Genomic DNA, 16748 nt, shown 5'->3' on the forward strand with positions numbered 1-16748 from the left:
GAGATGGAAGCTAAAGCCTTGATTTTCGGACTACGATGGGCTCATAATCATAACATTGCCTTGAATTTCATTGAAACAGATTCGTTAATTTTGGCAAATGCTATTAATTGTCCTTCACCATCTTTATCTCCTTTTCATGATTGGCGATTGACATTAACAATCTTATATCCTCTCTCCCTTCTGTTTGCGTGTCTCATGTTCGTAGAGATGCGAACCAAGCTGCTCATGGCTTGGCTAAGCAAGCATTAGTGTTGGATAGTGATTGTATGTGGTTTGAAGAGATCCCTTCAACTATTTTTTCTACTGTTGTAAATGACTTTCTCTAATTTATAATAGTGGATCCTTTTCTCAAAAAAAAAAAAAAAGTGTATTAATTTATATTTATTATTTTAAAAATGCAGTTGGAAAATGTGGGATGATTGCTACAGTTCAAAAAAAAAAAAAATAGAACTGTATTACTAGACGTGGGTGGTTTTTTTTTTCTTAAAAAAAAATTATTAATCTTGTAGGAGATACATCATTATAACCAAATTAATTACTACCATTAAATTAAAAATCAAAGAATACAAAAATACTCTTACTTTTGCCACCAAACCAAGCCAAAATTTTAGATATTCTTAAAAGATTGGCTACCTTCAAATTCAATATCTTCTCTTTTCAAAAAAAAACAAACAAAAAAAAAATCCAATATCTTCTAGGCCTATATGCATAATAAAATTTTTATTAAGCAACGCATTTATTTAGTTTTTTTGGAAAAAAAAATCTAATTTCTAACAAATTTTTATTAATAATGCCAAACATGCTTTAGGATCATCTCTCTTTTTAATTTTAAAGGTATTATGTGTAACTCCTATCTTCAAATACTTTGTCCACCTCTTTAAAATGTATTGAGAAAGTATTTCACAATATTATGAAAGGAAAAGACTTTAAGAATATGTGAGCACAATATTTTTGCAAACCTAGACTTCTTGCAACTATACGTATTGTTGTATTAGTCAATGAATCATATTTAACTTTGTGGTGAAAAGACTTACCCTTTGAAAAGAGCTTATATTCTCTCATAAGTGCTAACTCAGTAATAAGTTCCATAGCACAGCTATAAGCCTTTAAAAACTCAACAATACACATTCGCCCACGATGACCATCCTTGTCATCATGTTTTCTAGAATTTTTACTAGCATTTGGTCGGGTTGTCCTTTTTTATCTCTACTAAATAGTGCTTCTTCGTCACTCTTTAATGAGGCACATTTGCTTAGCTAACGCTTCTTGGTCAGCTAGCAAGTTTTCTAATTCAATCAAAGAAGGTTGGTTTGGCCAACCTTGTATTTCAACAATAAAAATTATGAATTCTAGCCTTAATCCATGAATAATTATTCTTTTAATTCTAGCATCTGATATACCAGTAGCAGAATCTAAAGTAGAAATTTCACGACAAAGGGATTTTACCTTGGTGAAGTATTGATTGATCGTCATAATGCGCTACCTGATTGAGAGAAGTTCGTTCTCTAAAAGCGCTGGAATCTCGTATCATTCTTCTTGGTGAACAGTGATGTGAAAGTATCTCATGCTTCCTTCGGTGTCTTCGTCGACCAGATGTCCTCCAACAATTCATCTTCAACTGTGGTTTGAATCGCAAACATAGCTTTGCCCACTTTAATCTTCTATTTCTTTAAAGCGGTTGCGTCCTCCGGTTGTGTGACTTCATTGTCATCACCAACGATCTCCCCATAAGTCTTGGCCTTTGAGATTATGCTTCCATGTGCATCGACCCCATGTTGTAATTTTAGTTGTTGAGTTTTTTAATTCTTTCAACCATTTGAAAGTCACCCATTGTGCAAGCTCTGTAGTACTAAACCACATATGATCACTCTAAGAAACTCAACAAAGGACTCTTTTGGAACGAACTCAATCCGGCTCTAATACTACTTGTAGAACACCACACGTGAAAGCGTAATTACTTTATTATTATAAAAGTAATTACACTAAGATTTGAACACTTTAACTTGAAAATAATACACTCCAAGCACTCACTCTTTTTATTTACTAAATACTCACAGATTTTTGCACACTATTTGATGTGACACTCTTTTAGAGTTATATTAGGACTTAATTGAATATATATATATATCTTTATATATTAAAAGTGCCTATGTAACGGCAATTCTTGGTTTAACAGAATATTCTTTACAAATAAAAGAATATTCTGTTAAATTTAACCCCAAAAAAATCAATATTCTGTTAAATTCGTCCCTACCGCACGTGCGAGCCACACGATTCATCCCTGAATTGGATTTGGGGATAGCATTCTTCAAATTAGGGCTTCCATTTCATTACACGAGAGAGTCTTCTGTCTCTCTACAAACCCCCAAACCCCAACAAACACAAGCTAAACCTTCTCAATCCCTCTCTTTCGCGACCCAGAAATGGCCGCCACAGCCTCCTCCTCATAAACCCATTCACCTTGTTCCTCCTCTTCTTTCGCAGATTCCTCTCTTTGGGTTTTTTCTTCATCGATCTTCAGTACCGGTTGTTTGGGGGTTTCTTTTCGGGTGAAAGTTAGGGTTTTAGGGTTTGGTTTTACTGCAATCTTACCGGACCAGAAAAAACTCGAACTATAGATACAAGCCCTGTCGTAAAAATTTGATCTTTTTATTGTTTAGGTTAAACTTCCTTAGGCTTGGATTGTCGTGGGTCAGCTAGAAATTTTCCGAGCAAATCACATGTCTGACCATTAAAACCATCTCTCCAAAGCCTAATCTAGAATCCGATCCTGTAAAAACTAAAACCCCACTTGGGTTTTTTCCTACTTTTGTTTGTTTTCTCTTTACAGACTTTTTTTTTTCTCCCAAGTGAGTTTCTTTCTTCTTTTCCTCTGATTCAAATTTGGATCGTTTTTCTTTTCCTCGAATCAGGTTGTTTTTAGTATTTGTGGTTTCGGTGACGAATCTCTCTCTCTCTCTGGGTCGGTTGTGGGTTTGGTAAAGACTTGATTGGGTTTTTTATTTTTGTTTCTTTACTTGGTTTGAACTTTCTTTCCCTTCGATGATTCCTAGGGAAATTGATAAGTTCGCTTTAATCGAGTAGAGACCCAAATTAGAATTTTATTGTGTTACAGTTCCTTCCTTCAGTTTACTCTTTGCTTTTCTCGATTGGAGGCAGACTTTGTATTTTGAAGCTTTTGGATATTAGAGCTATCTAGGCGCGAGCAAAGCATGACACAACAAATACAGTTGTTGCTGGCTGTGTTACTGGGGGTACAATATCGGCAAAAGGTAACATGTTTCTCTTTTCTGATGAGGTTATAGCAATTTACAGTAAAAACTTACACATTGTGTATTTTTTTTTCCTTCAATACTTTGGTTTTCATCTGCCAGAGTTAGTAATTGCTTGATATGCACGAGCAGCAGCCATTGTGATGAGGACTGTACGCAATACTGTTGATACGGGAAGGACTGTAGTCTGTACCATACATCAACCAAGCATTGATATATTTGAGGCATTTGATGAGGTTGGTTAACTTTCTTAGTAGAATACAAAATGCTATTAAGTTTATTTTTTTTTTGTTCAGTGTCTAACTAATTTTGATGAACAGCTTCTTCTTATGAAACGAGGAGGCCGTCTCATATATGGAGGGAAACTTGGTCTACACTCACAAACGATGATAAGCTATTTTGAGGTATGATTTAACTTCTGCGAAAAATCTCTTTCATTGTTGCATTAATGTTTTTTGAGAAAGGTGCTTATAATATATGCTGATCATTCTTCTTCTTACACTGGCCTTTCATGTCCAGAAAATTAGTGAAATTCCTAAAATTCCTCGCGGTTATAATCCAGCAACTTGGATGCTTGAGGTTACTACACCTGCTACTGAAGAAAGACTTGGTATTGACTTTGCAACTATCTATAGAAATTCAGAGCAATACAGGTACGTTAGGTTTCATTGAATAATGAACTATGAAAGCACTTCGGCTATTGTATTTTTTGTGCCTTATGTTTATACGACTGCATATGTGACTATTTTTCTAATTGTTTCAGGGAGGTTGAAGCTTCTATTGAGCATTTTAGTACTCCAGCTTCTGGTTCAGAACCATTAAAATTCTCTTCCACTTATTCACAAGATAGACTCTCTCAATTTTTGATATGTTTGTGGAAACAAAATCTGGTATATTATAGAAGTCCAGCATAAAATGCCATAAGATTAATTTTCACGACAGTGAGCGCATTGATATTTGGTTCAGTATTTTGGAATATTGGCTCTAGAAGGTATGCATTTTTCTCTCTAAAAGCCAATATTAATTATTTTTCTTCTGTAGATTGTTCTTTGTTAACTTGTTCATTAAATTTTCTTCAACAAGTAACTTTCATAATTTTATAGAGACAAATATGTTTTATGATGCCAGAATTTTATAAATCATCATATTTGATCTTTAATATGAGAAGAGAACACTACACAATAGTATAATTATGTCATCCGTTTCAACATTACTGTTTTCTATGTTATTGTAGTTACAAAGATATTAAACTGTTCAACATATAATTTTTTTTTGAATGAACTGTTCAACATACAATTAATTTGTGTGTAGGGAATCAACCCAAGACTTGTTTATGGTTATGGGAGCTCTCTATGCTGCTACCATGTTTCTTGGTGTCAATAATGCATATTAGAAATGAGCCTGTTGAAATCTGGGAAGAAAGTTAAATGCTTGAATTTCTTGAATTCTGTATTTTTTTGTGTTTTGGATAAAGAGTTGTTGGGTAAACAAAAAAGAATGAAAATGTTAATTGTTTTTTTTTTTACTTATGGGTGCCAATTTGTTTCTACGAGAACTTACATTTGAGCTAGATTATTATATTGGTTAATGTGTTGTTTTAATGATATCTTTAAGCATTCGTTTGCAGGAGATGTTCATGGTCAGTTTTCAGATTTGTTAAGATTGTTTGAGTATGGTGGATTTCCACCTGAAGCAAACTATCTGTTACTAGGAGACTATGTGGACCGTGGTAAGCAGAGTATAGAGACTATATGCCTTCTTCTCGCGTACAAGATCAAGTACAAGGAGAATTTCTTTCTTCTAAGGGGCAACCATGAATGTGCTTCCATCAACCGTATATATGGGTTTTATGACGAGTGCAAAATAATAGGATTATACAAAATAATAATAATAAAAAAAAGATGTAAATATATTTATATTTGAATTAGTACATACTTGTACAAAATATCAACTGATATTTATATGCAAAATAACGTCCTAGAGTATTCTACTGATTAACTATATTCTAATAATAATAATAAATATCACACTATAATATCACCTGATATTTTAAATATCTATATTCTGCTGATTTAGTTGAAAATTTGAATATATAATAATAATATTTATATTTATTATATATTTCGAACAAGTAATATATATAGTTCAGTAAACTATATTCTATGGTTACGTGCTCTATACTCTATGGTTATATGATGTTATAGTCTCTTCCAACTTAAAGATTTTGAGCAAAAGGCTGTTCTTACTGCATAGGTACCCTTTCTTCTCTTTCCATCTCTTAATTTTTATGCGTAGCAACACTGGATCACATATGTTATTTGGAAATAATTATTAAGAAAATTATTTGCACTCATGGTAAACAAAGAATCCGATTTCACATATATCTAATAATTAATCTCTTAATTAATTAGGCCATTAACTATACATATCATACGTAATCTTGAATTAATCTTCTTTTTAATAATTTTCTCAAGAAAGGTCATTACGCATTCTTATTTCATATTCACATATATCTAATAATTAATCTCTTAATTAATTAGGCCATTAACTATATATATCCTTGTGTGTTTATACTAACATTTCAAATTATTATTTTCTATTTTATTACTACATTACTATTTTTTATTTTTTCTTAATGCAATCAATGATGTTCTTTAGATGTTTTACTATTTCTTAAGTCATATTGGCTTTTTTATTTCTTTGGTGTTTGAGAAGTCTATGCAATTTGAATTGGAATTTATTTTTTGTATTAAATAAATATACATTTTGAATGGAATTGGATGTAGAGCGTTTGTATGGTCATTATCATTTTTTATTTACAATGTCGTTTTTCTTGTAGGTTCCTGCCATTTACTGTCGGTTTAGATTATTTGTGTTGTACTCTCCATTTGAATATCAGGTATTTTTTTACTCATTTTAATTTATATTTATTAATGTATTTACTGTGACGAATTGAAAACAAAAAAGAAAAGATGATTTATTAAAAAAACCAGCCTATAATAAACATTATCTTCCAATAAAACATTAAGATAACAATAAAACATTATCTTCCAACGAATTAATAAACTTTTGTTTTTTCTGTTACATGTTATATAGTAATAAGCATATAATCATAGTTTTTCCGATTTATACTAAAAGAATTAAAATAGTTTAAAAATAAAATAAAAGTAGGGGTAGCTTACGAATTCCTCCCAACTAAAAATACATTAACTAAACATGTATGCTAATAAAATGTTAATCTATGCATATATCATTATATGCATAATAAATTTAACCTAGACAAATAGAACATAAAAACAATCACATAATTAACAAAATTAAATAGAACTAGACAAATATTTTTTTTTTTGAAAAGGGAACTAGACAAATATTTTTAAATACAACAATCTTAATAGTTCATCAAAATTTTTTAACAATTAAAAAATTCAAAAAATATAATTTAATACACGTCAAAATTTAAATGGTAAAGATTCTAATTAGTCAAAAATTTAAAATTGAAGAACTTGTTTTTATAATGAAAAGCAAATGATTCACATTATTGTTGCTTTTGAATAAATAATTGAGATAAATTTCACTAAATTGTGGATGGGATTCATATGAGCAAGAGAGATATGGCTTGAGATGTTGTAGTCAGAATTTAAAGAGACTTGTACTTCAGACCAACATCATGGACACTGTCAATTAGATTCCCTTTTTATCTTCTATACTTCTTAACTCATCATCATCATCACGACAACACTTTTTTCACTTTAATTCATCATTTATTTTTCTTTTATTTACTTTGTTTGTATAGTACCCGGCCATGATCTCCAATTGTAGTCAGTCAGTAGATCAGTTATTTCTTCATGTTTTAATATCCATACACTCAACTTAGTTATAAGAGTTTTATTGTTATTTTACACCTAGCACAACCTAAAGATAATGTTTTGTTATTAGTTACTAGGGTGATGCATATGTTACCCGGTCACATATGTTTTGATATGGAATGGTGTGGAGTGATTCGCATCTTTAAGCATATTCCTCTCCCAACGAATTTGACGTGATACCTTCCTAACTTTAATCCTAATTTTTATTTTATTTACTTTAACCAAATAATAGAATCATTAAGATAAGAGGGTATCCTATTTCTGCACCCAAACATAACAATATTCTTCTCTATACAATATATTATTATTTATTTTTAAATTACGACCACTTACTCTTTTTTATTTTTAGTTTTTGAGAAGAATCACTTACTCTTTACATATATTTAAAAGAATTAAATTAAAAATACACTATTTTTTTTTATTATTATTTTTAAGATTTTTTTATAAATTTTACTATTCATGTTTTAATAAAATACTGTTCATTATTTTAAATATATTTTATTAAAAACAAATAAATACATATGTGTGTATAGTGTATATATATAAAAACAAATAAATTATATCAACCATGCAAATTAAAATATACGTGATTTACATATGTGTACAATACAACATTAATATGATTTCACAATATCCAATCCACACATTTTTTTGATTGAGATTTGCATGGATGGCTTAATTAGGAAATATATATAGATATTACGGTATATATCTTTAAACCGTAGATACATATAAATATATATGAGGTACGTGTGTGTGTTGATCTTTAAGGTTTTTTTTTTTGGTAATATGATATAAATACATTATTGTAATTGGAGGTAATACGTGTGTGATCACAATAGTTACATGAATATGTAACGAAAGGTAGAAAAAATAGAATAAGCTTGGAAAAAACGAAAAGACCAAAAGATATATACTTTAAAGTTAAAAGAGCCTCATAATTATTGTCCTAACCTTAATATTTTATTGATGTATAGTGATGGTTGACGTCTGAAACCTACATTTTCTTGATTGACATAATGACGGATGGTAAGATTGTACAGATACCATACTTAAAAATTTAAATTCAAATCTACATAAGATTAAACCATAAATTTCTAAAAACATTTATGTATTGCATTTTGATTTTCTGAAGATCAAAACACACGAGCTTCTAAAAGAATCTCATATAGAGATTTGCCAGAAGAGAAGAAGGAAGAAATACGTAGAAAACAACGAGAGAGATATGCTAAACAAAAAACATTGAAAAACTATCAAATTGATACGACTAATTCAAGTTATTTGAATCGTAACAATTTACCCCCATGTATTGATGATCATGCGGCATCTACAAGTACGCAACATTCGTATTATCATGCTGATAATATTAACAATTCTCGACAAGATAAACATGGTGACAGAGTATCAAAGAGATCTTATCAAGATCTGGATTCTTCAAATGGATATAGTGATAAAAATAATCTCTGCCAAAATTCATCTTCCAACAATAATGGGAGATTTGATCAGGTATATACAGAATACTGCCTTCATTTTTCTAATTGATCCTACCTTCTGTTTCTTCTCATCAGTCTACCTAATAAAAATTACACAAACAGATCCCATCTGTTGATCTCGAGAACTCAGTTAGCCAGACAATTATGTCAACAACTTCTAGAAGTAAGGGTTACTCCAACATCACAATATTTGTTTTATATTAATATACATTCATAATAACAAAATATCAGTTTGCTAATTTGACCTAATTAAACCTTTCATTATGTTAGGCCCATCGCAAAATAGGATCACTCGATTTCGAGATTTGCTACAAAATGTGCCGTCTGAAGCATTTTCACTTCCGTCGGTCCCCATATGCATACATTGTAAAGCAAAGAGATTTATCCATGAAACAAATGGATTCTGTTGTGCAGATGGAAAAATTTATCTGACCACAAATGAAGTTCCAAATGAACTTTATGAATTATTAACCTCCAACACAAGTGATTCTGCACATTTTCGGACATATATTCGAACTTATAACAACCAATTTGCATTCACATCGTTGGGTGTTAAATATGATCAAAATCTCTGCCAAAGAAACAACGGAATATACACTTTTAGAGCACAGGGACAAATCTACCACAACATCACAGATTTACTTCCTTCTGATGGTCATCCTTCAAATCTCCAATTATATTTTTATGACACGGAACATGAGTTAGAGAATCGACTATTTGATTCACAATACAGAATGCTCCCAACAGTCACAAATCAACTCATCCATATTCTTCGCATCAATCCGTACTCTATTTTCTTTCGTTCACTTGGTGATATGCCAGATTTGGAACGACAAATAATACATGTTAGGAGTGACGCTGGCCTAGATCAACGTGTATTCAATGCTCCTACTTCGTCACAAGTAGCGGCAATATGGGTTGAAAATGAAGATGATAACCAAATGGGAAGGCGTGATATTTTTGTATATAACCATTCCGGTAGACAATTCAAAGTTCAATATTACTACGGCTGTTATGACTCACTGCAATATCCATTGTTATTTCCGTACGGTGATAATGGTTGGCATAAAGGGATTGAAAGGATTGGAGAAACCCAATCAAGATCTGTCGGACAAACTCTAACAACAAACCCTCGACGATCATCAATTGTAGAAGAATTATTAGCAGCAGAAGAATCAAGTAAGCAATCCTTAAATATGTAAAAATATATATATATTTAAATATATAGGTACAAATCACTCTTTGTTCACATCTAACAATATTTTACTCCCTTCAATTCAAACTGATGCAGTATCAATCCAAGAAACGAAAGTCCCAAAAGTTTCGTGCCGTGAATATTATTGCTTCAAGTTACAAATACGGGAAGATGAAAGATCCATTTTGCTGCTCTCTGGTCGGCTACTGCAACAATATGCAGTAGACATGTATGTCAAGATGGAGTCTTCAAGATTGGATTATTATAGAGGCCAGCAAATGCACATACGAACAGAATTATATCAAGGTATAGTTGACACGATTACGCTGGGAGAACGAGACGCTTCTAATGTTGGGAAACGAATCATACTCCCTTCGTCTTTCATAGGAGGACCAAGAGACATGAGGAAGAGATACATGGAGGCTATGGCGTTAGTACAACGCTTTGGTAAACCTGATATTTTTCTAACGATGACATGCAACCCAAACTGGAAGGAAATCACAAATGAATTATGTCAACACGAGGAGAGCCAAAATAGACCTGATCTGGTTGCACGAGTTTTCCATGCAAAACTAGAGGAATTAAAGGACAAGTTATTCAAGAAAGAGATATTCGGCAAGGTCGCAGCATATGTCTACGTTATTGAGCACCAAAAAAGAGGTCTTCCACATGCACACTTTTTAATTATATTGAAAAGGGATTGGAAATTACATGCTCCTGAATCCTTCGATGAGATCGTGTCAGCAGAGATTCCAGATAAAAACTCTAACATCCACTTGCACAAGGCGGTTGTAAAACACATGATGCATGGACCTTGTGGGGATTTGAACAAAACAAATGTTTGCATGAAGGGGGAGAATCCACGTTGCAAAAATAATTTTCCAAAAAAGTATGCTCCATTTACGTCTGTTGGAAATGACTGTTTCCCTATTTATAGGCGTTCAAATAATGGTGTGACCGTAAAGGTCAGAGGGGCAACATTAGACAATCGTTGGGTTGTTCCCTACAACCCATATCTCCTTGCCACATTTGACTGCCACATGAATGTAGAAATTTGCTCTACAGTGAAGGCGGTAAAGTATCTCTATAAATACATTTACAAAGGCCATGATCGTGTTGCATTCAACTTGGTCTCCGAAACAAACAACCAACAAGTTGATGAAATACATCAGTTCCAGACAGCTCGATGGATTGCTGCCCCTGAAGCAATGTGGAGAATATACGGATTTATTGTAAATGAGATGTCCCCAGCAGTATATAGCTTGCATTTACATCTCAAGAATCAGCATACGGTTACATTCCGAGGAAATTCTGACCTGTCAAACATTGCTAATTCGGAACATTACAAAAAATCTATGTTAACAGAATTCTTTGAATTAAATAAAGTAGATGAAAATGCAAGGATGTTACTGTACAGACAAATTCCTGAATACTATGTTTGGAACAATCAAAACAGAAGGTGGACTCCACGAAAAAAAAGACAGTAATAGGACGTATTGTAACAGCAAACCCATTAGAAGGCGAAAGATATTTTTTGCGGATACTGCTAAATCACATAAAAGGCCCGTTATCTTTCGAAGATATCAGGACAGTACATGGCGTATTGGCGCCAACATATCGTGACGCAGCAACAATGCATGGATTGCTACAGAGAGATAGTTGCTTAGAAGACTGTTTACACGAAGCATCCCTTTATCAAATGCCTTCCAGTTTGAGGCGATTGTTTGCAACAATATTAGTCTACTGTAATCCGAACAATCCCAGAGAACTTTGGGAACATTTTGAGGAACAAATGTCACTCGATATCAAAAAAACAGAAAATGATACACAAAACGTAAGATATCAAGTATTGCGGTCGATATCTTCGACAATTGAGTCTATGGGAAAAGACATTAATTCATACCAACTGCTTGACGAAGACATCATCTTTGATAATGACGAATTTCAATCCAGAGAAATTAACGATGAATTGAATGTAGAAATTCCAGAGGAAGATGTTACAGCGTCAGAAAGACTTAATACTGAGCAACAACAAGTGTACAATGCAGTAATGGATAGTATTTCATCAAAAAAAAGCAATGCATTCTTCGTGGACGGGCCCGGTGGGACAGGTAAAACATACCTATACAAGGCGTTACTTGCAGCCGTACGATCTAATGGTGCCGTGGCACTTGCAACTGCTTCATCAGGTGTGGCAGCATCTATTCTTCCGGGAGGTCGTACAGCTCACTCACGTTTCAAGCTTCCCCTCGATGCCGATGGAAAAAGCACATGCTCTGTAAGCAAACAGAGTGCACTGGCCAAACTACTTTGTGCAGCAAAATTAATTATATGGGATGAGGCCCCAATGACCCGAAAACAGCACATAGAAGCGTTAGATAAAATGCTACAAGACATTAACGATACAACCTTACCATTTGGTGGAAAGGTAATTGTTTTTGGAGGAGATTTTCGCCAGGTGTTACCTGTGGTACAAAAAGGAACGAGACAGGAGCAGATAAATTCTAGCTTGGTATATTCATACCTGTGGCCTACTTTGACTAAATTTCGACTAATTCAAAACATGCGAGCCAGGCTGGATCCGTTGTTTTCGGACTACGTGTTGTCGGTCGGCAACGGCACGCCACCAAACACAATCAATGACATAATAAAAATACCACATGAAATGCTTGTACCGTATGATGACGACAACAGTTCCTTAAATATCTTGATAGAAGACGTTTTCCACAACATTCAGCAATATCCAGAAAATGTGTCTACCATGATGAACCGTGCAATACTAACACCAAAGAACAGCTTTGTCGATGAAATAAATTCGTTGTTAATTGGACGATTCCCAGGAGAAGTCCACCTATACTATAGTAGGGATGAGATGGTAGATAATACTGAGCAATCGGTAATGGAGGACTTCTTAAACACTCTAACTCCGAATGGATTACCCCCACATGAATTAAAACTCAAAAAAAATTGTCCCATAATGCTGCTTAGAAACATTAATCCTTCTGAAGGTTTATGCAATGGAACACGTTTAATATGTCGGGCATTCGACCAAAATGTCATAGATGCTGAAATTGCCGTGGGTCACCATATCGGAAAAAGAGTGTTCATTCCAAGGATACCATTCCTGCCAAATGTGGATGAAAATAGTGGTTTTCCATTCAAACGAACGCAATTCCCAATCAGATTGAGTTTTGCAATGACTATAAATAAGTCCCAGGGACAAACATTGGATTACGTTGGGATCTATTTACCACAACCTGTTTTTTCACACGGTCAGTTATATGTAGCAATATCACGAGCAAAGACGTCATCAACAGTTAGAGTCCTGATCCGACCTGTGTCAACTTCGCAACAAGATAAGAACTCGACTAAAAACATCGTGTACACAGAGTTATTAGCATTATCTTGTTTAAGTTAATCTCTTCAAACAACTTGCAAAGTGACCGAGTAATTAGCTATCCTAAACTCATGCATATCAATCTAAGTACTTTTTTTTTATATGAATTATGATTGCTACCATATTAACATTATATTGCATTAATAATTTATTACATTTGAAATGCTACTTATACACAATAATTTTTAATATTATTTAATTAACAATTAACGAAATATAATTATTAAATGTGCATTTCAGATGCCGACTCTACACCAATCAGTTGATGACATCACTCCAACCACAGTTGGATGGAAAATAAAAATGACAGTTCTACAAAAATTTCCACCACGAACAAGCATGAGTTCACCAGTCCGATATCAGAAGCTGTATTTATCTGATCCAAAGGTAAATTTATTCCTCTTTTTTTCAATAATATTAGTTGCACATTGCTATACAAGTTTTAATTTAAATAGTTATCTAATACAAAATCTAATTGCATGTCTTATATTGATAAACTTCACACAGGGGACGAAAGTAGATGCAGTAATTTTCGCAGAAGATATTGAAGCTTTGGAGGACACTTTGCATGAGTTACACACCTACCACATCAGTGATGCCCGTGTCAACAGAACCCCTGCCAGATACCTTAAAAATGGCACAAATTACAATTTTAGCTGGACGCTGAACTCAAAAACACAAGTTGTTGAGGTCCAAGATGAAGACAAACAAATTTCTAAGCCAGTCCATGAGTTCGTTTCGTTTAAGAACTTGTCATCTGACAAATACTCCAACACACCACAAGGTAACTTCGGATCCCAACGATATACCAACATGACAAATGATTTACGAAGTTTTAACTAACATCACATTCAATTTTTAGATATCATAGGAGTAGCTGTCAAGATAAACCCAACAAAAGTGGTGAACACAGTGTATGGACAGCGAACCATACAAGAAATTTATCTAATCGATGACAGGTATATATAATATAACATACAAATATATAATGATAATCTTCATTGGAGCACTCATAATAATTTCATATGGATTTAAAATTATGATACATAGCAAAACTAATAATTACCATTACTATTTTCAATTACAGTTGTAGCTTCCACCCGATATGTTTAACTCTGTGGGGTGCTTTGGTACAAGATATTAGTGAAAAATTGTCTGAAGTTACTGGAAACAACCCAATAATAATGGGAACAAAGATGATTGTTCAAACTAAGAGAGGTACTTATATACTAACTACCACCGTATATATTTCTATCAATTTCGTACATTTAAATATGCTGAAAATATTATTTTCCTACAGGACTGTCGTTGTCAAGCCGTGAATCAAGTACAATCGAAATCAATCCTGATAATTACGAAGCAACTACTCTTCATCAATGGTACGACTCTTAAACAAATTGATTTACCTTCATTAAATATCATTTTTTGATTAAATAATATTGATTGTTTATTACTTTAATAAGTAAGCTAACATTTAAATTACAATGTCAAGGGCTGAAAATAACAAAGCAGACATAAATAATATTACTATTCAAGCACCTACATTTCAGTATTCTCCAAATTCATCTGCTGCAAAACGAGAATATGTTAAGAACAACGAAGTTACCGATTTGGTAAAACAATTAAAACCAACTCAGGTAAAAAGAAAATATATAGTACTAATTAATACTTTTAAATGTATAATATATATTGCTTAGTAATTACTAATTACTATCTTGAGACATCACCAATAATGTACTATTATTGCTTAGTAATATATTTATGATTGCGACATATATATTCCGTTGTTTCTTTGGCAGAGATTTTGATCATATTTCACATTACTTGTTAGTGGTTATTATATTTAACAGCCTAGAACAAGAAAAATAAATTTATATATTCGATTGTCATTGCTCCCATTTTATTATAAATTTATTTGTTTTATGTGTTTTAAGAGGTTAATAATATTGAATTAATTAAAAGTCATTGATTTTTTTTGTAATTAATATACACAAAAAATTAATTAAAAATCATTGATTTTTTTGTACTTAATATAATATTGAATTCTATTACATATGTAGTTTTTTTTTTTTTTTTTTTTTTTTTTTTTTTTTGCAGAAAGCATATTATTGGATTGAAGCTGAAATCATATTAAAAAATATCAACCAAGATTTTTATTACATGTCGTGTGATTTTTGTAATAAGAAACTTATGTTCTACAACGACAACGAAGAAACAGATTGTGAAAATCCAAAATGCGGAAAAAGATGTCTTCCTACACCACGGTAAGCACAGTATAACTAAATTAATATTTGAACTTCTTGCATATTCATACTAACCGTTACATATTCTGTATAAATTATTAGTGCAAGGACATATGTACAACTCGACGATGGTACAGAGTTGCTAGATGCTGTGATGTTCGGTGATGTTGCAGAAAACATATTCTCATGTACTGCAGTTCAATTAAGATCATATTCGGACGAGGTAACTATAAAAAAATAAATATGTAAAAATTATACATTTTCGTACATAGAAATACATTAAAACTTATAACTAATCATTTTTTTTTACAGAAACATAAGTTGTTTGTCCAAAAAACTACGAAGCAATTATCAGCCAAAAAATGGAGAATTCAGTTGTACGTAGATGCAAACCGAACAATGACTTCAAAGTACAATCAGTTCACCATTCAAGCAGTTGAACCAATGGAAGATTAGGAAGAAGTTACCTTTTTTTTTTTTTTTGTTACAGTAATTTTATTTTATTTAGTGTTGAGACTTTTCTTGCTGCTGAGCTTGTTTTTCTTTCTCTTGACTTGTTATTTATGGATTTACATGGAGTAGTGTATGCAAGTATTTCATATACCCAATTTTCTAAAAGTAAATAATAAGTATTATTTTATTATGATTTATATATACCTAATTATATTTTACCAACCAATTATAATAGCACAAATATTAATTTGATAAAACAAATTATTCGTATGATCATACATTTACATACAATCTAAATAAGAAGAAATAAAAAAAAAAAATAACTAAACTTTACCTAAAACTAATCTTTACGTGCCTCGGCACGTAACTCCTACCTAGTATATATATATACATATATATATATATATATATATATATATATACTAGAACACACTTCACTTGTACACTCAAGTTATCACTCAGCTCATCATGCACCACCAAAGAACCAACTCCCTTATTTATACTACTCAAAGGATAGTATATTATTATGCTAGAATGTTCTAGCAAAATGACATAATTATAGCTTAAAACTTTTTTGAAAGTTTGTATGACTATTAACTCTCTATAATTTTATATAATTCTATAATATTACTAAAATAATAAAAAATTCTACATACTTATAAATAAAGTGTTGATCTTTTTTGTCAATGCTTTTTTTCTTTTTTGTCCTTTTTAATTTGCTTTTAGATGACTTGACTTTAATAATAATAATAATAATAATAATAATAATAATAATAATAATAATATATATATATATAAATATATGTGCAGGGTAGCATGTATGGGATTA

General features: G+C 32.0%; 2 protein-coding genes across 7 annotated transcripts; both read left to right on the top strand.

Moving 5' to 3' along the window:
• The first annotated feature begins 2184 nt into the window (after positions 1 to 2184).
• On the top strand, positions 2185 to 4793 carry LOC133037727 (ABC transporter G family member 31-like). Of its 6 annotated transcripts, none has more exons than XM_061115155.1 (7): positions 2185 to 2978; positions 3160 to 3272; positions 3405 to 3508; positions 3593 to 3676; positions 3792 to 3925; positions 4036 to 4263; positions 4584 to 4793. In XM_061115155.1, the coding sequence occupies exons 3-6, from the start codon at positions 3416 to 3418 to the stop codon at positions 4184 to 4186; spliced, it is 462 nt and encodes a 153-aa protein (XP_060971138.1). In that variant the 5' UTR covers positions 2185 to 2978; positions 3160 to 3272; positions 3405 to 3415; the 3' UTR covers positions 4187 to 4263; positions 4584 to 4793. The 6 variants fall into 6 exon arrangements, with proteins under 6 accessions (XP_060971138.1, XP_060971139.1, XP_060971140.1 ...); XM_061115156.1 differs by having other exon boundaries at positions 2185 to 2712; positions 3222 to 3272; XM_061115157.1 differs by having other exon boundaries at positions 2185 to 2712; positions 3222 to 3272; positions 3408 to 3508.
• A 3909-nt stretch (positions 4794 to 8702) lies between these two features.
• On the top strand, positions 8703 to 16116 carry LOC133037726 (replication protein A 70 kDa DNA-binding subunit B-like). Its single transcript, XM_061115151.1, has 10 exons — positions 8703 to 8794; positions 13464 to 13610; positions 13731 to 14007; positions 14086 to 14182; positions 14311 to 14441; positions 14524 to 14602; positions 14716 to 14860; positions 15321 to 15487; positions 15569 to 15689; positions 15779 to 16116. Exons 2-10 carry the CDS (start codon positions 13464 to 13466, stop codon positions 15920 to 15922), a joined length of 1308 nt encoding a protein of 435 aa, XP_060971134.1. The 5' UTR covers positions 8703 to 8794; the 3' UTR covers positions 15923 to 16116.
• Positions 16117 to 16748: the final 632 nt, after the last annotated feature.

Source organism: Cannabis sativa, chromosome 5 (assembly GCF_029168945.1).
Source record: "Cannabis sativa cultivar Pink pepper isolate KNU-18-1 chromosome 5, ASM2916894v1, whole genome shotgun sequence".
NCBI lineage: Eukaryota > Viridiplantae > Streptophyta > Magnoliopsida > Rosales > Cannabaceae > Cannabis > Cannabis sativa.